The sequence below is a fragment of the Pristis pectinata genome, chromosome 2, assembly GCF_009764475.1.
Source record: "Pristis pectinata isolate sPriPec2 chromosome 2, sPriPec2.1.pri, whole genome shotgun sequence".
Taxonomy (NCBI): Eukaryota; Metazoa; Chordata; class Chondrichthyes; order Rhinopristiformes; family Pristidae; genus Pristis; species Pristis pectinata.
Window position 1 is genome coordinate 33982804 of NC_067406.1, and position 26612 is coordinate 34009415.

General features: G+C 38.4%; 1 protein-coding gene across 6 annotated transcripts in view; it reads right to left on the reverse strand.

Moving 5' to 3' along the window:
• Window positions 1-569: 569 nt before the first annotated feature.
• il11ra (interleukin 11 receptor, alpha) overlaps window positions 570-26612 on the reverse strand; it is an 82891-nt gene continuing 56848 nt past the window's right edge. For all 6 annotated transcript variants that reach the window (XM_052010046.1, XM_052010043.1, XM_052010044.1 and 3 more), the window contains 7 exons: window positions 24743-24909; window positions 22899-23056; window positions 14372-14513; window positions 13117-13227; window positions 12442-12532; window positions 9079-9147; window positions 570-7178 (listed from right to left, as the gene is read on the reverse strand). In XM_052010046.1, coding sequence (XP_051866006.1) covers window positions 9081-9147; window positions 12442-12532; window positions 13117-13227; window positions 14372-14513; window positions 22899-23056; window positions 24743-24909 — 736 coding nt within the window. In that variant the 3' untranslated portion in view covers window positions 570-7178; window positions 9079-9080. The remainder of the gene's footprint in view (window positions 7179-9078; window positions 9148-12441; window positions 12533-13116; window positions 13228-14371; window positions 14514-22898; window positions 23057-24742; window positions 24910-26612) is intronic.

Here is a 26612-nt window from a genome sequence, read left to right on the forward strand (position 1 = left end):
CCCATTGAGACAATGTACTCCAGATTGCAACCACTGAGTGAAAAAGTTCTTCCTCAGATCCTCTAAACCTCTTACCTGTCCTTTGGTTATAGACATCTACTTTGGAAAGTATCCTACTGTCCAGCACATCTATGCCCTTCCATCTTGTATACTTCAGGTCCTGCTCACTCATCTGCTTCAAAGAAATCCTGCCTATCCAGATTCTCCTCATGACTGAAACATTCCATCCCAAGCAATAGCCTGGTAAATCTCTTCTGCTTCCTCTGCAGTGCAATCATATCCTTGAAGGTTCCACTAAGTGCACGACAAAATACTCAGGTGTATTAAACTGTTTGCTTAGCTCTTTATTTTGTTAAATATCAACAGCACCCCATGCACACGTATACTATATAATAAATTATGCACACACATGGGGCAATCCAATGCATGTACTAAAAGTGCACAAATATGGCTGGTTTTGACAGGTAATATTCCCAGAATAGTTGCATGTGCCATGTTATGGCATGTGCACAGGAATGGAAGCATGTAGTATGTAATTATGGAAAAAGACATTTATAAATTCAGAATGTTACAACCTTTTATTTTGAAAAGACAGATACAAGAAAATTAAATTTACATTGCGACTAAAAATAGTGTATTTAATGAACAAGATATATTCTGGCATTTTAAAAATTGCAAAGCAATTAAACCAGTCAAATTTTCTATAATGAAAAATTAGTGAAAAGCTTTTCTTCAAAACAGATGCTAAAATAAAATACATCACTTTTTCATTGATATTCACATTTATCGTATTGAAAATAGATTTCTGGAACTAACAGAACATAGCTTATTGAAAATGTTACAGATATAACAAAGTATTGAAAAAAGCTGATGCACAAGTCTAGATGGCCGAATTGATATATTTTTCTACTGACATTGTTCTTTGTTTTTTTTTTAAAAAGGCACAACTTCCAGAACTCAGTTTGATGCTGCAAGTTTATTTACTTCTTGTATAAATCAATAAATACTCTCAGAAGGTAGCTAGAGAAATGTTTCTGAATGAATTCAAATTCTGCTTTACTCACTGATATTAAAATGAAATGTTTTCTCCACAAAATAATTTGAAAAATCCAACATTACAACTTCATATTCTCTATATTAAGTACCAATTTCTCAAATAGTTCAGCTCCCCAGTACTAGATTATCTTTTGATTTTCCCTTACAGATATAGGACAACTGCCAAACTATCAAAAATAACAATGATCCATACAAAAGTTAGTTCAGTTGGCAGTTAAATGTGGTTCTGAAATTGCGAGTACAATATTGTCCACACTAAACAAGGCTCTTGTGCCACTTAAGTAAATATATAATACATGGAGGAACTTTTACAGTGTTATCAATATCAGATCATACAATTTACCCTATTTGCAGGGCTAATGCCAGATGCTTCAGCATACAAGTCTACACACTAAACCTATGTGAGTAGCTTCTACTTGTAATCCATTAGTGACCCATACAATCAAGTTGTCAACATTCAGCAATAAATCTGCAGCACAATCAAACAGGAATCCTCCACCAGCGTTTCATGAAAACATTAAAATTTCAGTTTAAGAACTCCACCCTCTTCTACCACATACCACCAAAATTCTTTCCTTGATACATACTTCAAAAAACCCATTCACCACACAAGAAGAAATTCAACTGTTAAAATCCATAAGCAGAGTCAAAATGCCTCAACACATGACATTAGATGAAAATTTCTCCAAGTTGCCTTATTTTGTTTCCTTTTCTCAGCTGGCAATTCAAAATAGTGAAGGAAAAAGCTTGCTATCTAATTAAAACTTATCCAATTTGTACTCTTCAGGATTCAGCAATATTTACAATAGGAGATTCACAATCACTTTGAGAAGTGTTCTAGCTTCCATGCAGGTTCATTTGCATATCCCACATCTCCCCTATATCAGTATAATTGGACTACATTTTAATACAATGTTTAAAACAATTGTAGAATAACTATTGATTACTGTAGCTTAAAATAGATTTACCACAAAAATCAGTCAGTCCATGAACTGGGAATAACGATTTTAAATTGAGAAATCAAAATATGCAATTATGTAGGAAACAGTAAATCAGTTCACATGTAAACAAGTCTAAATCTTTTCAACTATCCTTATCAGTACCCTTATGTGCAGGAGTCAATTTATTTATTTAAACCTCCTCAAAAGGTCTGGGAAATAAGTGGAAACTCCCAAACAATATTTGTTCAAACTAGGAACATGGCCAGTTTTGTGGGTGGATTCATCCACTTTTGTTTTTTTTTAAAAATGTAGCACAAAAGATCATGGAAAGTGGATTTCCACTGAATGCTCCAGGATCTTTTGTGCAAGCTACAACTACTTTGGGTGATTGGTTCCAGGAAAAAATGTGTAGCGTGGAAAGCCCAGGCTTAAGTATTTACATTTGTATATTTTTACCCAAATTATTCCCTTTCAGTAACAACTTTTCAATAATGAAATCCCTGCATTATAAAGAAAAAGGTGGAGAGGTATAGATCCATGTAAAAGCAACCAAGTAGCAACCTTTCGTAATTCTGAATATTGGGCAGCAACAGGCAATAACAATTAAAATATTCAGGAGAGAGAGAGAGAGAGGACAGTCCTTGGGCTTCATGTTGGGGCCAACAATATAGTTAAGAGTGGGAAAGAGGTCCTGCTTGAAGAATACCAGGAGCAGATTACCAAGATTAAAGAACAGGATGTCAAATGTCTAGATCATTTCCTAAACCGATGTGTAACTTGACATTGGGGCTAAACAGATCAGGAAGGTAAACATGTGGCTGAATCAGTGGTGCAGGAACAAGAGATACCACTTCACACATTGTAAGCTGACTACTGAAACCAGCTCATTCCAGTGAGGTAGGACCAGGGTCCTAGCAAAAATATTAAACTAGGAAAATGTAGGGAGGGCTTGGGGCAGGGGGGAAGGTGGTGTGAAGTAAAATTGCTGCAGTTGCCTTTCTATTGGCATTAACTTTTTTTCCACTCAAACTTTATGGTGATTTTATAAAAGCTGATTTTTAGCACTCCAGGATACTCTTAACAGGTTCCCTCCCCCCTGTCGCCCCCCCCCCCCCCCCCATACGAGGTGAACATCAGGCATGACAATATCTTTCATATTAGAAATCAAGGCAATGACTGAATTTTGAAATATTGGATACAATTCAGATACAAGATCCTGGCTCAGACAGGAGAGGTTTATGAATGTCCATAGATGATTAAAAGCTACCAATCCTTATTTAAAATTAGGAATAGAGTCTATAGATATTTGAAGTTATTTTATTCTTAGGGGATCTGTTTTTTTAAAATATCTTTATGCTATTGAACAAGTTATTTTGTGAATTTTGTCTGAGATTCACAACATACTTCATTATATCAAGGGTAGTATTTTTTATATAACATTTCATAGCAAGACCAGTCTCATGGTTAACAAGCGTAAAGCAGTCATTCATGGTGTGTTTCTGGTGCCAATAATGAAACAAGGATGGAGAGAAGGGCTGTTAGAGAACACCAGAAGCTAACAGCATTGAAGCATAAAAGGAATCTGTTCTGGACTGCACTGCAGCCTGGGCACAGGCTGGGCTGGGAAACAATTACAACTGCCCTTTCATGTTTCAGGACCTGCATCCAAATTTAGAACTTCCAGTTAAGCAAAGCCAAATAATTGGAGGAGGTATCTACATTTACCAGAATACTGGTAACTGATGCATCAAGCATGGAGCAAAATGCATCATGCATTGTCTGTTCCTTTGCAATGTTCCTGTGCTCTTCAGCCCATGATGTCAATTTAAACTGCACATTTGCCTACTTGGTTCATATTCCTCCATTCCCTGCCTGTTCACGTCTAAATGCCTCTTAAATGTTGTTATCATGCCAGCTTCCACCATTCCTGCTGGCAGCATGTCACAGGCACCTATCACTCTCCGTGTAAAAAAATTTACCTCGTCAGTCTACTTTAAACTTCCCCTCTCACCTTAAACCTATGCCCTCTAGTATTTGACATTTCCACTCTGGGAAAAAGACTATTTACCCTGTTTATGTCTCTCAATTTTACAAACTTCTATCAGTCTCTAATGGTCCAGAAAAAACAAATCCAAGTTTGTCCAACCTCTCCTTATAGCTAATACTCTAAACCAGGCAAAATCCTGGTGAACCTCTTCTACACCCTCTAGAGACTCCACATCCTTCCAGTGTTGCATTGACTAGAACTGCACAGTACTCCAAATATGACCCAGTTTTATACAGCTCCAGCTGAAGCATCTGCTTAATTGTATTGCTGATCAATCACAACAATACAATGCTGCAGCACAATTTTTCAAAACTACTGGTCCTCCTCCCCCCTCCCCCCCCCAAAGTCTACAGCATTATCAACTATATCCAGTACTAATTCTCTCAAATGCCACAACTATACTTTTTTAAAAATATCAAAACATGTATCAAATACCTGTTCAAATCACCATCACTTCAGCTTTCACATCTTCAAAAGCAGTGACCTTATCCTGGGTTTCTGCTATTTTTAAAAAAAATACAGGCGAATGTTCAACAATAAAACCTCTTCAATGATGCCATCTAAAATTACAGAAAAGGACAAAGAGGATTGTGGACAATTCTCCCAGAAAACCAGTCAAAGCACAATTGCTCAAGTAGCCCCTTCTCTGTTCAAAGTGAATGACAATTATTACCTTCATGTGGCATAAAGATTTTAGCAATTTAGTCCTTGCTGCTAACACGGTTTTAAACCTCACCATTCATGTGACTCTTCTGGCAGAAGCAAGCTGATCGATTGGTTAGTACAAGTTTCAAAGAGGCTCCCTTTACAGTTAAAACCCTGCAGTTAATTCAACCAAATCTACAGTCCCAATAGTTGACAGATGTTGATCAATTTAAATTACATTCTCCCATCCAAGATGCATCAGTTGCTTCACAATGGAAGGAGTAGTTGTAAATCTTAGGCAACACGTAGACAAGTGTCTTTTCTCCTTATACCAACTGCTCAACAACTGCTTCTTCATCGTTTTCACCCGAGTGCTAATAAGTGATTGACAACTGATGCAAAGTGCATTGTGCTGCTTCCTTCTGAAAACATTGCATCTCTTGGCTGATTCACTGTCCCTAAATTTTCAGACCGTCTTTCTGACGGTGTGTTGGATCAGCAGAAGTTCCTTCTATTAAATACTGGGAAGACTGAAACCACTATTTTGGTCCCCATGATCCATACCTTTGATACCTCTTGACTACTCCAATGCACATCTGGCTTCCCTTGCTCTACTTCCTCACAAACTCAAGATCAAATACTCTCTCCACCACTGGCAGCCATCGCTTCAAATGCCAAGGTCCCAAGTTCTTAAATTTCCACTATTTCCATTTCTTCTTGTGACACTCCTCAAAATCCACCTTCTAGACTAAGGTTTTGAATATCTGACCTGCCGCTTAATTGTGTCTTGCAGTCATTTTTTGTTTATGCCTGTTATGCAGTTTGCTTCAAAGATTCCACATAAATGCAAGTTGTATATTGAGTCAATGCCATAAAAATTTAAAATCCCAGTTTCAATTTCATTCAAACCTTCAGTAGAAGTTTCTAGATACCAAATTAAAAACCATAAATATCAAAATATTGAAAAGCTTTTAAGTCAACAATAAGTCAGACATAAAAGACATGAAATAGTTGATATTTTGGAATACCGGCAATTTTGGAGAAGGATACACTTGATTTCTTTTCAGACAGCACATTTGCATCTCTTTAAAGTACACTCACTTTGGTGGATTTAAATATCAGTGGTGCCCTAGGCAATTTTTAAATTCACATTTTCATTCTACATTTCAACCTACATGACAATGCAGAGTTCAATACATCAACAATATCAAAGAATAAAAACAAATTTTTCCAAGAAAGTATTTTGCTCAAACTTTCTACAGCCTGAATATAGTGTGCACACTTCTATGGGAGTGAAAGAAGTTTCCATTTTAACAGAATCAGAACCAACCTGGAAAGGTCTCCATTCAGTAGACATTTTAAATCAATTCTTAATAAGCATCATTATAGTTTGGCAAGCTATTCTTTCAACTGAAGAGAAGCAGCCACAAGCAAGTAAAACGTTTCAATTGTGAACATAAAAAGCTCACCATTAGAATCAATAAGCTATCCTTACAATATGTGTGCCTTTTACCTAAAAGGTGTTTGATTTCTAACACAATTTGTGCAAAAAGTAATTAAAATAACTGCCCACCTTCTCTGTAAGGGGACAATTTTTTTTTGTATGATTTGTGCTCTACAGAGACAAAGCTGCAACACATGAAAACCAGTGGTGTACACAATCAGCACCATGTGCTTTCCCTCCTATGTACACCAACACCTGTGCTTTAAGGTCAAAGATAGAGCTTTCCTCATTAGCAATCACTTCTATCAAAAAGTCACAGAAAATAATTTGCAGATGAGATTCCATACTCAATGGTCAATTGCTTTAAAATAAGCAAAGACCAAAACAGGCTCAGATGTCTACATGTAATAATCACCAGGTCCTCAGCACTTAGCTCCAGCTTGCTGCTGTATAATCTTACAAGTTATCTTGTGGTTGCATGTTACTGAGGCAGTTAAAATTTGAGAGTGGTTATATTTTCTGTAGACTGTCATCTTACGACATTTGACGCATACCCGATGGCTTGTCACATTCTTTCCAAAAGCCGTCCTTTGCAAGTCCTTCAGATATTGTCTTTTTGGTTAAAATGGAGCATGTTGGGTTCTTCATATTTAAACTCTGCTTTTCAAAAACCAAACTTAATGGCAGAAACCAAACTGCATCAAGCAAGTTGTGACGCTAGGCTATGACAACATAGCCAAATTTTGGAAAAAAAGTGAAACTGAATATTGAAGGACATCCAGGAAATTCGACAACCACAATCAAAACAAATCAGCTTCCACTCCACTAAACAGTTTTGTAAGGACTTTGCATCGGCACATGTTGATTAGAAGATTAACCAATTCAACATAACTGGTTGGAAACATCTGGGCATTTTCTTCAGTTTAAAGGCCAACGGCCTATTTTTTGTGTGTTTTTTTATTAGCTGAAAATTCTTCATGGAATATTGCAGCTGGAATCCCTGTCAGTTTGATTGTTGTACATCTCAGGTGAAGATGGAGCTGAGCTACAAATAGAAAGCACATGTAGTAATAAATACTGATATGGATATGATAAAAATGTAAATTTAGGCATTGCTTACAGCCTGAATTAGATTTTATTTTTTTTAAAAAGTAATACACAGAAAAGTGCAAGACTCTGTCCCAAAACATCACATACTGTGCCCACCTTCCACTGGACACAAGCTTACATAATCCGAGGGGCAAAAAGAAATCCAACCAGGGACAATTAGGAAAAACTGATTTGAAACTTCTCCTCTGGTCTGTGGGGGTGGGGGGCAATCAAACAACTATGGAACCAATGGACGTACTAGGATTTCCAGAAGGCATTTGACAAGTTGCTACCTCAAAAGGCTAATGCAGAATATAAAGTGCATGGTGAAGGAGGTTACCCATTGGTGTGGATGGAGGATGGAAGATGGAAGATGGAAGGCTGGCTAACATTTAAATAGGAGCAGGCACAACTGGATCTGTTTCTGGTTGGCAAGGTGCAACAAGTGATGTGCACAAGGATTAGTACTGGGGCCTGACATTTTACAATTTGCATAAATGACTTGCATGAAGCAACCAAAGAGATGGTTGCTCACTCAATCTTTGTGGCATCAGCAAATTTAGCAAAGATCTGGCAAATACAGCATTATGGGGGGTGGGGGGGGGGGGGGGGGGGGGAGAGAGAAAAGTCCATTTTGGCAAAAAAGGCAAATAATTAGAAAAGCTAATGGATTGTTATTGTTTATTGCTGGGGAAATAGAAAAATGAAGGGAGGTTATGCTTCAAGTTATACTGACATTGATGAAATCGCAACTGGAATTCTGTGCACAGTATAGATCTCCTTATTTAAAGGAAGCATTTTAATGTGTTTGAAGCTGTTCAGAGAAGACTTACTGGACAGATAGCTGGAATAGGCATGTGTGGAAATGTCTTGGAATTTAAAGGACTGCCAGGTTTGGGGGGGGGGGGGGGGGGGAAGACGGGAGGGCAGCAGAATTAATTGGAACATATAAAAGTCTTGAGGGGTCTTGACAGGGTGGAGGGAATGTTTCCTCTTGTGGGAGAATCCAGAGCTAGGAGTTACTGTAAAATTAAGGGATTATTTAGGACAGACAAGGCATTTTTTCTCTCAGGGAATTGATTCTTTGGAACTCTTCCTCAGAGGGCAGTGGAAGCAGTGTTTTAGTTTTTTTTAATGATTTTTGATAGGCAAGGAATGAAAGGTTGCAATGACTAAACAAGAACGCTAGCTTGGAGCTGAAAGGCCTATTCCTAATGTGTATGCTTGTAATACACACCTTTACTTTTAAACAACTTCTCATCTTTCACATGCCAAGTGATATCTTCAACTGAAGTTATTATGGGAGAAAAGCTCCAAGGCATTTAATACCACATCAGACTTACTTAAATTACACAAGACTCAATGATGTTTCAATCCTCAATATGGATAAGCATCTTTTAACATAGTATCATGTTTCACCAGGTAGTTTTACAACCATAGCAAACGAAAAGTTAACAGATAACCAACCTATTACAGAAAATCCCCATGTTAAGGCTATTTGGGTAATGAATTACAGAATTCACAAATCACCACCCAAAAACTGAGATATGGAACTAAAGTTGCTCTCATGGAATTTGTGGGGGAAGACAAAAAAAAAAGGAAACAAAGACATTTTTACCAACTTGTGTTTGTTGACACATGCTCAGATAACACAGCTTGACATTACAAAAAAAAAACTGCAATATTGTTTCTTTTCTAGGATCACAACCCCCTGTAATGCTGGGGTCACCTGTATTATATTTCAGTAATATGTTCCAAATCAAATGCAAAAAATTGTGCTAATACCCAAACACCGATGTAAATGGCCCCTATTTTCTCCAGATTACAATAGGTGAGGAATCAGGTTGTATACATACCATTAACAATAAGGCAATGCCTTCATCAGAATGTCAGCCTTATGTGGTTCTTGCTTTTTCTTTCTGACCCTGGGAATAAAATACACGATCAATTATCCTAAAAGTTACAATAATATTTGATTCACATTCAGGCAGCAATCAAGATGATTTAGAAACCAATACACTAAAGATTTATTGTGCAAATATATTTGAGGAAACTGGACAGGCAATTAAACAATGATTGAATAATCTACTAGTTATTCATAAATTTTATTGATAGAGTTGCATCTTTATCTTTGTCCAGCACAATACACAAGGAATGTTTTGTTCAAGTAGAACTGAAGGGGGGTAAGCAATCCTTTGGCTGGTTCCATTGATGATAGGTGCAGGGTATTTTTCGATTTATTCATTTCTCAGGATTTGGGCATTGCTGACAAGATCAGCGTTTATTACCCAAACTAAACTGCCCTCAAGATGGTGGCAAGTTACTTTCTTGAACTGCTGTAATCCTTCTGGTGATGTGGTGTTGGGGAGGGAATTCCAGGATTTAGATGCTGTGACAATGAAGGGCCAGCAATACATTTCCAAATCAGGATTGCATGTGACCTGGAGATGAACATGCTGGTGGTGTACAAATTCCTTTGCCATTTTTGGTAATAGAGCCCACAGATTTGGGTGATGCTGGAGTAGCAAATATTTAGTAAGTGGTAGACTGCAGCCACTGTACATCAACAGTGGAGGAGATGAATAATGAAGAAGCAGCCAAATAAGCTGGAGTCAAATGTTGAAGACTCCAAGGATTCTTCTCTCCCCATTTATTTACCACTGTGCCATCACTCCTGGAGGTGTCTATCCTGCTAGTGGGACAAGACATAGCCTGGGATTGTGATGGAATCAGGCACATAGTCTATATGGTATGATCAGTGATTACAACTATGTTAGGCTGCTGCTCAACTAGTCTAAGGGGCAGCTTTCCCAGTTTAGTCAATTCATAGTGTCATGCAAAAGTTTGGACACCCCTAGTCAAAATTTCTGTTACTGTAGAAGACGAACTGATCTCCAAAAGTCATAAAGTTAAAGATGAAACATCCTTTTCAACATTCTAGGCAAGATTAGTGTATTATTTTTGTTTTGTACAATTTTAGAGTGAAAAAAGGAAAGGAGCACCATGCAAAAGTTTGGGCACCCCAAGAGATGAGTTCTCAGATAACTTTTACCAAGGTCTCAGACCTTCATTAGCTTGTTAGGGCTATGGTTTGTTCACAGTCATCGTTAGGAAAGGCCAGGTGATGCAAATTTCAAAGCTTTATAAATACCCTGACTCCTCAAACCTTGTCCCAACAATCAGCAGCCATGGGCTCCTCTAAGCAGCTGCCTAGCACTCTGAAAATTAAAATAAATAATGCCCACAAAGCAGGAGAAGGCTATAAGATAGCAAAGCATTTTCAGGTAGCCGTTTCCACAGTTCGTAATGTAATTAAGAAATGGCAATTAACAGGAATGAAGGAGGTCAAATTCAGGTCAAGAGAACTGCTCGTAGGATTGCTAGAAAGGCAAATCAAAACCCCCGCTTGTCTGCAAAGTTTGACTGACCATGCAGAGTGCCCAAACTTTTGCTTCGGGCCCTTTTCCTTTTTTTGTTATTTTGACTGCAAAAGACCTTCAGGAAGATTTAGCAGACTCTGGAGTGGTGGTGCACTGTTCTACTGTGCAGCGACATCTGCACAAATATGACCTTCATGGAAGAGTCATCAGAAGAAAACCTTTCCTGCGTCCTCACCACAGAATTCAGCATCAGAAGTTTGCAAAGGAACATCTAAACAAACCTGAAGCATTTTGGAAACAAGTCCTGTTATCTGAAGAAGTTAAAATAGAAATTGTTGGCTGCAATGAGCAAAGGTATGTTTGGAGAAAAGGGGTGCAGAATTTCATGAAAAGAACACCTCTCCAACTATTAAGCATGGGGGTGGATCCTTATGATTCCACCCCTTGCCCTGCCTCCCCCATCCTTCTTCACCCGCTGTGTTGCGGCCAGTGGCACAGGGAACATTTCACTGGTAGAGGGAAGAATGAATTCAATTAAATACCAACAAATTCTGGAAGCAAACATCACACTGTCTAAAAAAAAGCTGATGAAAAGAGGAGGATGGCTTCTACAACAGGATAACAATCCTGAACACACCTCAAAATCCACAATGGACACCTCAAGAGGCACAAGTGAAGGTTTTGCCATGGTCCTCACAGTCCCCCGACGTAAACATCATTGAAAATCTGTGGGTAGACCTCAAAAGAGCAGTGCATGCAAGAGGGCCCAAGAATCTCAGAACTAGAAGCCTTTTGCAAGGAAGAATGGGTGAAAATCCCCCAAACAAGAATTGAAATACTCTTAGCTGGCTACAGTAAGCATTTACAAGCTGTGATACTTGTCAAAGGGGGTGTTACTAAGTACTGACCATGCAGGGTGCCCAAACTTTTGCTTCGGGCCCTTTTCCTTTTTTGTTATTTTGAAACTGTAAAAAATGGAAATAAAAAAGTAATCTTGCTTAAAATATTAAAGAAATGTGTCATCTTTAACTTTATGCCTTTTGGAAATCAGGTCATCTTTTACTCGCTTAGCTATTCACAGTAAAAGAACTTTTGACCAGGGGTGCCCAAACTTTTGCATGCCACTGTAAATATCAGGAGTCTGGTGTCTGAACTGGGAGCTACTTTACAATGCCTGAATTTGATCCCCAAGGCAACATCAGGTGGCTAGTCTGGTTTTAATATTTCTTTTGTTTTTAAATGTAGTACTAAGCACACAAAAGTGATCTGCAAGGCCATTCCAGGAAGCAAGGGGTTGTATATAGACTGATGGAAAACAAAGTACTGCAGATGCTGGAATCTGAAACAAAACAAAGGCAGGAAGAACTCAGCCAAACAGCATCTGTGGAAAGAGAAACCAGTTAATGTTTCAGGTCACAGACCCTTCATCAAATGCAAATGTTGACTGGTTTCTCTTTCCACAGATGCTGCTTGACTGGCCAAGTCCTTCCAGCATTTCTGTTTTGTTTCACGTGCAAGCCGGACTGGATAAAGACAACAGATTTCTTCCCTAGAAGGACATTAGTGATCCAGATATGTTTTTACAACAATCTGGTAGCTCTTGTGGTTATCACTACTACTTGTTCTTCCAAATTCCAGATTATAAACAAAATTTAAATTCCATAGCTCCCATACTAGGATTTGAACTCTAGCTAACTTAACCCCTGCACCATCACCACACCTTCTACTTAAAACAATTAATGCTGTCAACATTTTTTCTCCTTAATAAATGAGATATAACAGTAACTTGTAACAATATACACAAACACAAGATAAAAAGTAAACTTTTTTTTAAAATACCATAGGACAAATGCAACCGTCATTGTGAGTAGTCCAACCAAGATGGCAATCGAGATCAATATGATAAAATCCTTATCCAGCACATCAGAACCTATGGTCAAAGCATTTGAAACGTGTCAGATTTTAATGTCATGAAATAGCAAGAGAAAAAAAAAACAAATTTATTGAAGACAGAACTTTTTAAAAGACACTACAGACCTCATCCATCGTTTATCAAATTATCTTCCGGGCTAATATGCTTCTACATTAGCACTACCAGATTAAAGTTATGATACTGTTGCTTTCACCATAAAAGTATTAAAAATTATTAGATGTGTAGAAAATGGGTATTCATTGCTTCAACTAAATCCTTATAATTAACTTATCAGTGCTTGTGGTATATTTTAAATTATTATTCTCCAATTTATCATTTAAAATTCATACAAACTGATTTAGGGGAAGTTGAACAATGTGTAAACACCCATAGTACTGAGGAATTCATTCTTCCTAAAACTAGCTTATAAACCAAGTTAATGTCAGAATTCCCTCCCGGACCTCACGTGATTTAGGGGTATATTCACACGAGCATTATTCACTGTCATTAACTTGGACCTGCTTATACAGCTTGGTAAGTTTCATTACAGTGACGTTATACACTGATCCTTGACAGAGTACCAAAAGTAACATTGAACATACTTGGAAATATTGAAGTTGGAGCAGAGGTGGACTCTGTTTGTTGATTGCAAGTGTCCACATAGTCCACCGTTAATGTAGCAACAGTAGTTTGGATACTTTCTGAAGTAGTCTCTGTAATGCAAAAAATGTTAATTTATTTACATATTGCTGGAGCAAAAACAAATCACACAAGTTTAAATCTCATAGGTCTGCATACAAAAGGTTTTAATACAGCAGCTTTGCATATTGTATGACGACATTAGCTTGTGGAAAATTAATCCCTCTACATTCACAGATTTCCTAAATTTCATTCACTGAAGCAAACAGGAAATGGGCCTGACACTCACAAGACAATGGTTTTCTATCAATCTGTCTGTGTTAGACAAAAGTTCATGGTGAGACCTTGGAAAATATAGACCACTTTCCACCTCAGTGAAGGCAGATATAGATTATGAAATTCACCACCACCTTTAATGGGGCAGCACAGCCTTTGATCAATTGATGAAATAGGTGCCTGAAAACCAAGACCTCAGAGCTAGCACAAATCTCAGTCTACTGGGCAGCAGGGATTACCCACTTAAAACATTAGATGTGGTGATTTTTGCTTGGAAGGTCATGAGACTTCAGAACTCTTCCTCAAAATGCAGTGGAAGCTCAGCCTTTGAATACTTTTAAAGGCAGAGGCAGGTAGAATCTTGATAAACAATAGGGTGTACAAGTTCCCACCACACATGGATGGGAATGTGAAGTTGAGTTTACAAAGCAGACCAGCTGCAAATTTATTAAATGGCAGAACAGAATTGATGGGCCAAGTGCCCAACCTCTACTCTTATGAATAATTGCATGCAAGTTCTTCTGATGCCCTGGCCAATATATTACCTGCCAAAGAGGACAGAATTTATTTCAGTCCTTCTGAAAATAGCTGAATGACAAAATAATGAAAGCTATCTAATTAGATCAAGGTATTCTTTCCTGCACCTGAAGGTCAGATGAATTGAGACTTGTCCTCCCTCAATGAGATTTTTAATTTTCTTTTATTGCTACATCACTTTGGTCAATGATTTATCCTTTGATCACCTTTATAAACCTCCCTCAACCATCTGTGAAAGTTGCAGTGTGTGGCGACATTTGACTCACTGTACTTGCCCAATGTCTGCTGCTGTGAGTGCTGTAGAATTTATCCCATGCAACTGCAAGTTCAACCAAACTCATTTTACACAGCGATTCTGAAACAAAGATGAAGTGCATCTGTATTTTGCAGACGATTTTCACTTACCACTCCATGTAGTGACAAGTACTTCAGAACTCCAGTCACTCCAATTCCCAGAATCAAAAAAATCTTTTGCTTTAACACGAATCACATACAGTTGTGCAGCAATGGCATCAGTAATAGTCTCTTCTTTCTTGTTTGTCTCTATCTGAAAATAAAGCATTTAAAACAAAAATAGGATTCTAAATGCAGAGATCATTATTCTGGTAGTTGGATTACAACACTAAGTGTTATTTAAACATGAATGCTTTATTTTAAGAAGTGATGACAACACCCCTTAGCATTTCTAGAACTTGCAATTACATATTTGGGCAGCGTGGTATGTGGTGGTTAGCGTAACACTATTACAGTGCCAGCGACCCAGGTTCAATTCCCACCGCTGTAAGGAGTTTGTGTGTCCTCCGTGTCTGCGTGGTTTCCTCTGGGTGCTCTGGTTTCCTCCCACATTCCAAAGATATACAGGTTAGGAGCTGTGGCTATGGGCATGCTTGTAGGTGCCAAAAGAGTGGCAACACTTGTGGGCTGCCCCCAGCATGTTCTCAGTAACGCAAAAAGACGCATTTCACTGTTTCGATGTACAACTGACTCTTGGACAAGGTAGTTTTTCCAAACTAGTGAATGTTACTCCTATTAATACCCCAACTCACATTCAATTTAAGGAAGATATTATACTGCATTATAACATTTCCAGGGACCCTAGCCAGTTGGACGGGAGCATTGTAAATATTTGATGAATCAAATAACAAGCCATCTGGATTTCAATATAGGCAGATTACAGGTTATTGGAGTTTTACTATATTGGCCAAAGATAAAGCTAACACAGACTCAAATTAATAATAAAGGAAAAGACACCTGTATTTATATAGTTTATTACTTCAAAGCACTTTAATGCCAAATACACTGCAGTTTAGTTACTGTTATAATGTGGGGAAATACAGCTGCCACTAGTCCCACAGAAAGAGTATTCTAGAAAACCTGTTTACCAATGCAGAAGGCTGAATGCCAAAGACCTTATTTAAATAGTGGCATGGCTTATAATGCATATATCCAAGAGAGTAGACTGAACTTGTGATCAACATCTCATATGAAAGAGCACATCCGATCTGGAAGCTTGAAGACAAAGGACAGAATGTGGAGCAACAATCTGCTGGAGGACCTCAGCAAGTCGAGCGGCATCGGGGTGGGGGGGGGAGTGGAGGAATTGTTGACATTTCAGGTCAAAACTCTGCATCAAGACTCAAGTAGTTCAGAAACCCTGATGCAGGCTTTCAACCTTAAATGTCAACAATTCTTTTAACCACCCCCTTTACAGATGCTCACCTGCTGAGTTCCTCCAACAGATTGTTTGCCGCTCTAAAACTTTGAAAAGGCAGAGAAAATTCAGGAAAATGGATTACACCATTTTATTATGGTGTTTCCAAAAAGAAATGTTCCCTTATTCAAAAAAAGTAGGGATAGTCCAGGGAATTATAGACCAGTGAGCCTTACGTCTGTGATGGGCAAGCTGTTGGAAAAGATTCTTAGAGATAGGATCTATGGGCATTTAGAGAATCATGGTCTGATCAGGGACAGCCAGCATGGCTTTGTGAAGGGAAGATCATGTCTCACAAGCCTGATAGGGTTCTTTGAGGTGGTGACCAGGAAGATTGTTGAGGGTAGTATGGTAGATGTGGTCTACATGGATTTTAGCAAGGCATTTGACAAGGTTCCACATGGTAGGCTTCTTCAGAAGGTCAGAGGGCATGGGATCCAGGGAGGCTTGGCCATTTGGATTCAAAGTTAGCTTGCCTGTAGAAAGCAGAGGGTTGTGGTGGAGGGAGTGCATTCAGATTGGAGGGTTGTGACTAGCAGTGTCCCACAAGGATCGGTTCTGGGACCTCTACTTCTTGTGATTTTTATTAATGACTTGGATGAGGAGGTAGAAGGGTAGGTTGGCAAATTTGCAGACGACAAAGGTTGGTGGTGTTGTGGATAGTGTGGAGGACTGTCATTGATAGGATGCAGAGCTGGGCTAAGAAGTGGCAGACGGAGTTCAGTCTGGACAAGTGTGAGGTGGTACACTTTGGAAGGACAAACCCCAAGGCAGAGTGCAAAGTTAATGGCAGGATTCTGGGTAGTGTGGAGGAGCAGAGGGATCTGGGGGTTCATATCCACAGATCCCTGAAAGTTGCCTCACAGGTGGATAGGGTAGTTAAGAAAGCTTATGGGATGTTAGCATAAGTTGTGGGATCGAGTTTATGAGCCCCAAGGTAATGATGCAACTCTACAAAACTCTGGTTAGACCACACTTATGATACTGTGTCCAGTTCTGGTCGCCTCATTATAGGAAGGATGTGGAAGCGTTGGAGAGGGTGTAGAGGAGATTTACCAGGATGCTGCATGGTTTAGAGAGCATGCATTATGAGGTGAGACTAAAGGAGCTAGGGCTTTACTCTTTGGAGAGGAGGAGGATGAGAGGAGACATGATAGAGGTATACAAAGTATTAAGAGGAATAGATAGAGTAGACAGCCAGCGCCTCTTTCCCAGGGCACCAATGCTCAATACAAGAGGGCATGGCTTTAAAGCAATGGGTGGGAAGTTCAAGGGAGATATCAGAGGAAGGTTTTTTTTTACCCAGAGTGTGGTTGGGGGCATGGAATGCACTGCCTGGGGCGGTGGTGGAGGCAGGTACATTGGTCAAATTCAAGAGATTGCTAGATAAGCATATGGAGGAATTTAAAATTGAGGGATATGTGGGAGGAAGGGGTTAGATAGTTTTAGGTGAGGTTTAAAGGTCGGCACAACATTGTGGGCCGAAAGGCCTGTATTGTGCTGTAATTTCTATGATAATACTAAACAAACAGCATCATAGCACTTCCATGGATATTCAACTCTCCTGCTCAAGTGGGGCTTAAACCATCACCTTCTGACTCAAATCAGAGTGCACTCTCGCTAAATCAAGATTCCACACCCACCAACAGCCATCCACAAAATCTTTGGAGACTCAAAACCAATAAAGAACATGTTGATCTTTTGCACAAGAGTTTATTCATATGTATTCATGGTTATTCAAATTGATTCAAAGGAATAGCAAAGCAGATGTAGTAATGAAAACTACATTTGTATTCAGCTGTGGAAAATATGGAAAAAGTTCAGTGGTTTGTGTACAGAAGGTATGCTTGAAAAGGCAAAATAGCTATAAACACTGAATTTGGTTACACCTACTGCTGAAATATAGCAAGAGGGTTAACTCAGCTTGCAAAATTCAGGGGCCCTTACTGTGAAACAAAGTATACACTGCTGCTCTTTGCATTGCTAGTTTGAGGTGGAGTTCACTCAAGTAAACAGATGCTGAAACTGCCAAGAGAAGTTTTTCAAACCTTGGAAGAGTAAAGAGCTAAGAGGATTTATGTGAATGTTGCCAGGACTTGAGGGCCTGAGTTATAGGGAAAGGTTGGGTCATACTTTATTCATTGGAGAGGAGCAGACAGAAGGGTGATCTTATAGAGGTGCGTAAAATCATGAGATGCTTAGATAGGGTTAATGCAGTCTTTTCCCAGGGAAAGGGAATCAAAAAACTAGAGGGCAAAAATTTAAAGGACTCCAGGGGCAACTTCACAGAGCGTGGTGCATATATGAAATAATCAGCCGGAGGTTGAAGCAGGTATTTAAAAGACACTTGGACAGGCACATGGATAGGGAAGGTTTAGAGGGATATGGGCAAAGGTGGGCAAATGGGACTAACTTAGATGGGCATCTTGGTCAGCATGGACAAACGAGGTAGACCAAAGGGCCTGTTTCAGTGCTGTATTGCTCTATGACTATGTTAGTCTCAACCTAATTCTTCTCTTTGGCAAGGAGTCCGAGAAAGTCATTGAATTGATCTGTCTGTCCTCCTAATATTTTCTCACTACATCAGACCTTGAAGCAAAGTAGTTGTTTCGGGACTCTGATATTGAGCATGCAAAAGATGCCCATTAGAGTCAAAGGAGTGCAATTCAAGCTTTGGCAATATTGGACCGGGAGAGGATACCAACACTGGTTTGCTTAGCAAGCCAGTGATTTGAGAATTTTGTAAAAACCATTGGCTGTGCTCCAATGCTTTGAGGTGGCTGCTATATTGTAAACAATGTTTCTGAAATGTTTGAAGATGGGGACCTTTGTTACTCAGTAACCATGATGCTTACATTGGGTTTGAGATCATGATATTCCAAAGCTCCTTTCCTCACATGATTAACAACTGTGCTGGCTTTAGAGATATGGGAAGTGGGACAGGTTTTCCAGGATGCCATAGTAAACCTTTATCAAAGGCCAGTGTTATGCAGCAAAATAGAGGAGCTAATATTGTGACTGGTCTAGGCAATGTGCTCTTGCATGTCAAGATGCATGTCAAGTGTCTTGTTTGAGTTCTTTGAATTGATCCTTCCAGTGGCTGCCTCTCTATCCTTGAGAAGCTTCCCTCAGTTTTTGGCTCTCAGTGTTGGGCCAAGTGTTTGGGCTGCAGATGGCCTCGATAATACTGAAGAATTTATGCCTCTTGTAGTTACCAGCAAGTTGCTGATCTCCTGCTTTTTTTCCATCCACCATCTACTTCATAGGTCATGTTTTTTTTCCTGAAAAAGACCTCTCTTCAAACACCTGTGGAGCCATTGTATCCTGAGTTGCCAATCAAGAACACCTTGCTTTTGTCGTCCAAGAGATCTCTTCCAAATAGATCTTCTGGATCTCATTGGAATGGCTCTCACACCAGTCAGAAGATTGTGGGTTAAAGTTTCACCCACTTAAAAGACCAATCACAAAACTTTACACTGACTTTTCAGTACGAGTGATGGAGATGGGTCCCTCAGATAAGATGTTAAACCAAAGCAATGTTTGTTTTCTCAGGTGAATATAAATGATCCTAAGGTTTTATTTCAAAAACAGGACTTATTCCCCACATCCTGGTCAATATTTGACCATCATCCATGAATGAAACAGGTTATTTGATCATCATCATCCTGCTGTTTGTGCACATAAGCTGTCTGCAAATTGAGTGCTGCCTTTCATACATTGCAACAATAACTACATTTCAAAGTACTTTTGGCTAAAAAAAAATTAAACTCGTAATAATATAATGCCATGTAACATGTTACATACATAAATCAGTGCTTCCAAATGAAAATCTAGTATCCACACAACCAAAATTCTACATGGCTCTTCACATTCTTATTACAATACAGGAGGCTGCCATTTGGCCCAGAGTCCCTGCTGGCTCCCAGAGCAACTCCATTCCCCCAATCTGTATTGCCCCTGGAGACCTGCAACATTCACTCATACCCATCAACTCTCCCCTTTTATTCGATGCTTTTGCTATTTACCTAAACTTAATGGGCAAGTTACCTGCCCGCACATCTTTAGGAGGAAACCTGAGCACTGGGAAAAACCCACAGGCTCAAAGCACAAACTCTCAGACAGCATCGAAGGTCTGTATCAAACCAAAGTTTCTGGAGATGCAAAGCAGCACTAATTGCTGCACCACTGTTCTGCCCTTCTCAAAAGTCCTGAAGTTAGGAATACCAGAATTTTAACCCAAAAGTGATGTGTTAGTGAGAATACACCCAAATTAGATATATCACTGGGTGACAGAGGAAAATTGAGGTTGATAGTATTCCCGTGCACATGCTTTCCTTGACCTTATTGACGGTAGCGATTACAAATTTAGGAGATGTGGCAGGCCTTGGAGGTTCCTGGAGTTCAACATCAAAAATATTGTTCACCTAAACCCTTATTCAACTTCAAAGCTGCCTTGGTGAATTGCTGCATTATATTTTGTGGATAGTACACACTGCAAAAACAGTGGATGACACAGGTGTTTGGCTAGTGTGAAGGTTAATGACTGCTTTGTCTAGGATGGTGTCAAATTAAGGTGTCTTTGCAGCTGCAACTCCCCAAAGGATTTTATCACATTCCTAACCTGTGGGTTATAAATGAAGTTCTAGGAAGTCAGGTGGCCAACCACTGTATCATGCCATCCCATATCGTACTTGGTCTCAGACCTGCTCCAGTAGCCACATCTATCTGGGGCCAATGACAAGCCTCAGGACATTAATGGTGAAGGGCTAGGTGAGGTTATTACCATTGAACATCAAGAGGAAATAACCAATGTCTGACATTTATGCAGGACATTACTTGCTCCTTAAAGTTGTGTGAGGGTGCAGCTAAGCGATATCTCTGCACAGGAATTCCTATCGAGGCCCTTCCACATGTTCACTCTTCACATTTCTTGAATGAATGTATCATTTGGAAATTCACACTTAGAAAAAAACAGTAGTTTAAAGCAGTCGTAGTCGTTCGAGTAAAAGTCTTATGTCAACCCCCTTACTATTGATTAAATTTCTTGGTAAAGAAACACCAACTTCCACCAACAGAACAAGAATTTCTGCAAGTTTTTTTTGTTAAGACTAATATTGTGGTATAATTATTTGGGTAGCTCTGGGGAGGGAATGGAGGGCAAAGTTTTAAATCAAGCCCATTAACTTATTTAAATTCAGATTGTGACAGCCTTAGAAGGGAATTGGCAATTTGTGGAAAATTTGAAGTACAAGTCTTTTATAATACATTTTCCTATACTTGTCACCCAAAACAAGGATTAATTCAGAAGATGACTCATGAACACACATCCCAGACTGGATGATAAATGCCTTAGCAAGACAATCATAGCTTAGTTCACAATGTCTTTGATAAAGTGCAGATTTTCCGCTCCATTGCTTTGGATTGGAACCCATCCAACAGTACATTTAGAATTAGGGAATTATCAAATGGTTCTGTCAAATAAATACCTTGTGGGAAAGTTTAAAACACTGAGCATTTGGCAGCTCATGTGAATGCTGGCATGAGAAATTCAGTTTTACGGTCCTTTGTTGCAGGCTACCCTCTAAGGATATTGAATGTACCTCAAGCAGTATTACCCATTCAAATAAATTTCTGATTTTGTATCACAAGTGAGGACATTTTGGCACTGGATAGATAAAACTACAGAAATTAAACTGCATGTTTCTTGTTTAATTCTGAGAATAGTTAACATTATATTACTGCAAGTTTCTGTTCAGTGCTGCATATTCACCATTTTACTTTTCATTGATTTTGTCTACAGTTCAATACTCAAATTTCACTCTTATAAAGTTTCAACCTTCCAAAAACTGGATTTCCACATGCTAAAACAATCCAGTCTGAGGTATTTCCTTGTTGTTTATCTAGTTATTGACCAGTTTTATGAGAGAAATGCAATTTGATAAAGTGGAAGAGTTAGTGTTATGGATTAGGTTACTATTTGGTGAATGTCCCTTTAAGACATAGCATGTGTGTCTGTGGATTTCATAATCTCTCTCTACATCTTCTCTTCAGTCAACGGTGGCTTTGCAGAAGCCTTTGCTCACGTTTCACCTTATGGCTTGCTGAACTGAACTTTGAGAACTATTCCTGGACTTGGAGTTTGGGAATTTAACACACTCACACAGGGTTTAGTTTTGGGGTTAATGTTGAATATCTAACATTTTTATTTTTCTTATTATCATTAGTTACTAATAAAATAGTTTTTGACACTTATCCACGTCTCAGTGTGTTTCTTTTGTTGCTGGTATGTAACATTAGAAAACTAAAAGGAGAGTTCCTAATGCACAACACAGAAACAGTTGCCCTCCAGGTATATGCACAGAATCCCATCATCACATTTTCCCCCTTTGGGGGGAAAAACCTACAGGACACAAAATTTAAATTCACAGAAGTGAATAAAAACTTACACAAAAGTGAGATGTTGCATTTTGGGTTAGGATTATTAGGCTTGATTGCGTAGGAGTCAGAAGACTGGAGAAAGCAAGGTGATTTAACCTGATCATGGGAAGGTCTGATACAACTAAAGTCCATCAGCAGCACTAATACTATTTTCTGCAAACCTAAATTTTGCTTACTATAGCATTCATGTTTCAACTTTCAGTGGAAATTTCCCACCACTAATACAGCAAAAAATGTGGATGAAAACTGCAATTTGATTGTACAGCTGGCATTACTTAAATTCAACAATACAAATGTTATTCAAGAGTGGCTATGTCATGCATTACACAAAATCATTATGTTTGGAACTTAGGTGTCCATTTTGCCCATTTGTTCTGCTGAACATTTTTCCCAATTTCCTCAAATTCATTAATCAATCAAAAACTTGAAAACATGCATCTGATCTACTGCAATTAAAATTGGCGCCTAGAAGCAAAATATACACTTCCAAGTTTAGTCTAGCATCAATATCAATTATAAGTACTAATGTATTTTTCTTCAGATGAAGTTTAATATTTCAAATACCTAACCACGGCAAGCTGAAGCACAATGACAACAGCCATAGCTATGCCAAAAGCATGACTGTAGATTTAGCACTTGATCAAGGACATTGCAAGGACAAATAAAATCACAATAAAAACTATCTTCAGAAATCAGTGTTGCAGTCAGACCTGAGATCTCCAAATTCATCAGAAAAGTCAACACAAACCACAAGTAGTAACCTCAAACCACTGATGAACTTACCCGAGACCAGAAGTTATTCTGCTTAAGTTTGTATTCCAGGATAAATTTTAATTCAAAACGCGAGCTCCATGATAATGGATAATTCCAATGAACTTTTATTCTTCTAGGAGATCCAAAAACAGGCTCAGCTTTTACATTTGTAGGTGGATCAGGCTGAACTGAAATAAATGCAGAAAATAATGACCATTTGAACTGCCAGAAATGCTGTAACAGACACCTGCTGATAATACAGGGTTGTTTCCTGGCAGTTAGTAGAAGGGTCAGTGGAGGGTTGGGGATAAACATTTTCCACTCAAAAACTTACAATCTAAAAGGATGGTGGACACACAAACATGTCCCATTTAAAAAGCACCCTGATGAACATTAACCTACTTGGCTGCAAACCATGAGATGGAAGGTGGGATAAACCCAGTCCTTTTTCAGCCGGATTAGTGGTATGGGCTGTATGGTCGCTTTCTATGCCATAAATATCTATGGACCTGTGATCATGAGTGTGGGTTTTGGATGAATAGCAAGTAATATTTCCATACAACAGACTAGTTGACCCACTAAATCTATGATAGTTTACAGTACAATCCCATTTCCCCACTAATTTTTACTGTAACTCTTGCATTCTCATCAATTCTACTACTATTCAATTAACCTACCAACCTGCATGTCTTTTGCACAGGGTGGGGGGTGCCGGGGCAGGGAAGAACTGGAGTGAGGGAACCCATTTGGTCCGAGAGAATGTGCAACTCATTTACTAACTAAATATGTAAAAATTAATGTGTCAAATCCAGAACTGGATGGGATTTGGTTCAGGTTTGAAAGATGGGACATGAACTGTCTACCAGCCACTCCCGAAGTGGAGAAGCATGCTATTTAGAACAGCTCAGTGCTTTTCTTTCATTCTGTGAAGGCAAGAGAGAACAAACTTTGTTCCAACCCCAGGAAAAACTGTTAGCCTATTTGGATTTCTCCATGCAATCAGATGCATTAGCCAGTCTGCAATCACATTCCACTCAATTTTGTTGTTCATAGGTCCCAGTTTTCCCCATCCTTCCCAGATCTACTCTGGTGCCTCCCATGATTTTCTCCCATGCTGCTCAGATCTTTCCACTCTTCCATCTCTCCTGGCAATCCTGCCCCCATGCACAATGTCCACCAGCCAGCTGGGAGGTGAGAAGTGTTCTTTCTGGAGTATTTCATTGGAAACTGGCAAGGGAGCAAGGTCAAACAAGCCAGATAGGGATAGAGAGAAGTAGAGGCAACAGAATAGAAGTGCTCACTTAGTACTCTCTTTTACCATTTAATCACTCCTGCCAGCTCCATAAAAATCTACCAGACTTTCCTTTAGATTATCTCCTGCTCTCTTCTTTCTCTGCATTTAAGAGAACAATTTAAAGTTTTCTCCAGTTCTAATGAAAACCATCAGCCTGAAGCATCAACCCTCTCTACAAATGCTGCCAGATCTATTTAGCATCTTCAGTGTTTTCCATTTTTACTTTTGAATTTCCAAAATCTGTGGTAATTTTTTTTCCAAATCAGTGTGCAGCTGTTTGCAGTGCTGCAAATGAGTGTTTTAGTACACTTAAAGTTCAATGACATTTTCCTACATTGGATTTCTCACACCAGTCTTGGTCATTCCTCTTCTTCCCATAAATGATAACTACCAATAATATTATTCACCCGCATTTCTTTCCTCATAGCTTAACCAATAGTCTGAAATGTAACTAACAGCATTTCCTTTTCTCATTATTGTAAGATGTTATATGTTAGCTGGCCAGCCAAATCATTGGACATTCAACTGTTTTAACAACTTAAATATCTGTTTTATATTTCAACCAAACAAAATTACTTACCAATGTCCAGTGTTACAATTTCTAACAGCGTAGTTCTGTGGCCAACTGGATTGACAGCTGTTACATTCATTACATACGGCAGTTGCGAAAATATTTGAGGGTTGTCTATTTGACAAACACTACTAGGTAACTGTGTAGTGCAATTCCAAACTTTGCTGCTTGGATCCCTAAAACAACAAAAAAAAGTTTTTAAGAACACAAATAATTCTTCAAAGATTTCAAGCTGCAAAATTTTAATCAATGGCATTGTTTCCATCCAAGGAGTGCAGCAAAAAATCTACATTTTGTAATTTAGTGATTGAAAAGAATATTACCAATAAGATTAAAAAAGCCATGACACCTTAAAAAGAATGATAAATATTGCAATACTTTTCACATTAGGTTCCGTTCTTTACAATATTTGAATCGAAAGTTAGTAGCAACAAATTCATTGTCCACTCAACATAATTTATGTGGGAGCCAAACACAATGGGTATCCAAAATTCTCTTTTTCAATCTTTTTATTTGTTTCCAAATTAATACAGATTAATATATAACATCAATGTTTGTACATGTAATACAAAGATCAGAAGAACAATCATGGCATGGATAATCATAAAAGACAATATGGTATATAAAAAAAATCTGCAGATCTGACGATCTCTTAGTGAATGAATATAATACAAAAGAAAGGAAAGAAAAAGATTAAATGCAAAAAGAAAGAAAAAAATCCCCAAAACAATAAGAAAATTTATAAAACAGTCTATCAAACCAAACTAAGCTAAGGAAAAAAAATTGAAAAAACTGGACTAAAATTTCTCAGTAGAAACAGAGCAATATTATGTCATCAACTCCATTCCTCTAAGTTGAAAGGTTATTAGAAGGGGATCTATATCATGTGAAAATATTGAATAGGGTATCCAAAATTCTTTGCACATGCACCAAACTTAGAGTGCAAAGGTACAACAGAATAAATACGCCGCACTACAGAGACATTTTATGCAATTTTGATAGCAGTTCATTCCAAACACAAGATTCAAATAGTCTTTCCACTATAATCTACACAAGGACTTCAGAATAATATGATGAAATCTTGATGGACCTTGAACTGTATTTCTAAATACTTCTTCCCTGGATGCCAATTTTCAAACAAAAAGAATATTTTACACCTGTTCTGCATCCACAACAAATAATGCAGCAAGTTGAAAGGTAACAAAACTGTTTAGATGTGGTGTTCAGTGCACTTCCAATAGTAAATAATTTTATTCATAAAATTATCTTTCTATTCCCTCCTGCTCACTGTCCTCTGGCATGTGGAAGCCGTTTCTCCTCATTTCCTCATGTAATAGTTCAATCTGAAACAAGGGAGACAGCAGGAAATTTAACTGAGCTGCACAACATTGTACAAGGCCAAGACAAAGAAGAACAAGGAGGACCCATTTTCTTAATAGGGCAGACTACTAGCATTTTTTTTTAAATAAATGGTCTTAGTTTTGCCTAATCTTCCTTTCACAATATAAACTTCTGTATTTCTGTGAAGATAACAATTATTCTAATCTATCACCACCATTGATCTATCTTGTCTATTTGCTATTTTACTACACTTGGTATCAGGTATTATTCATAACAATGCCTCAATTGCTAGCTCCATTTGCATTTCCTACTCTAAACAACAAATTTCATTACATATAGTGGCATGCAAAAGTTTGGGCACCCCAGTCAAAATTTCTGTTACTGTGAAGAGTACTATATGAACTGATCTCCAAAAGTCAAAGTTAAAGATGAAACTCTTTTCAACACCTTAAGCAAGATTAGTGTATTATTTTTGTTTTGTTCAATTTGAGTGAAAAAAGAAAGGAGCACCATGCAAAAGTTTGGGCACCCCAAGAGA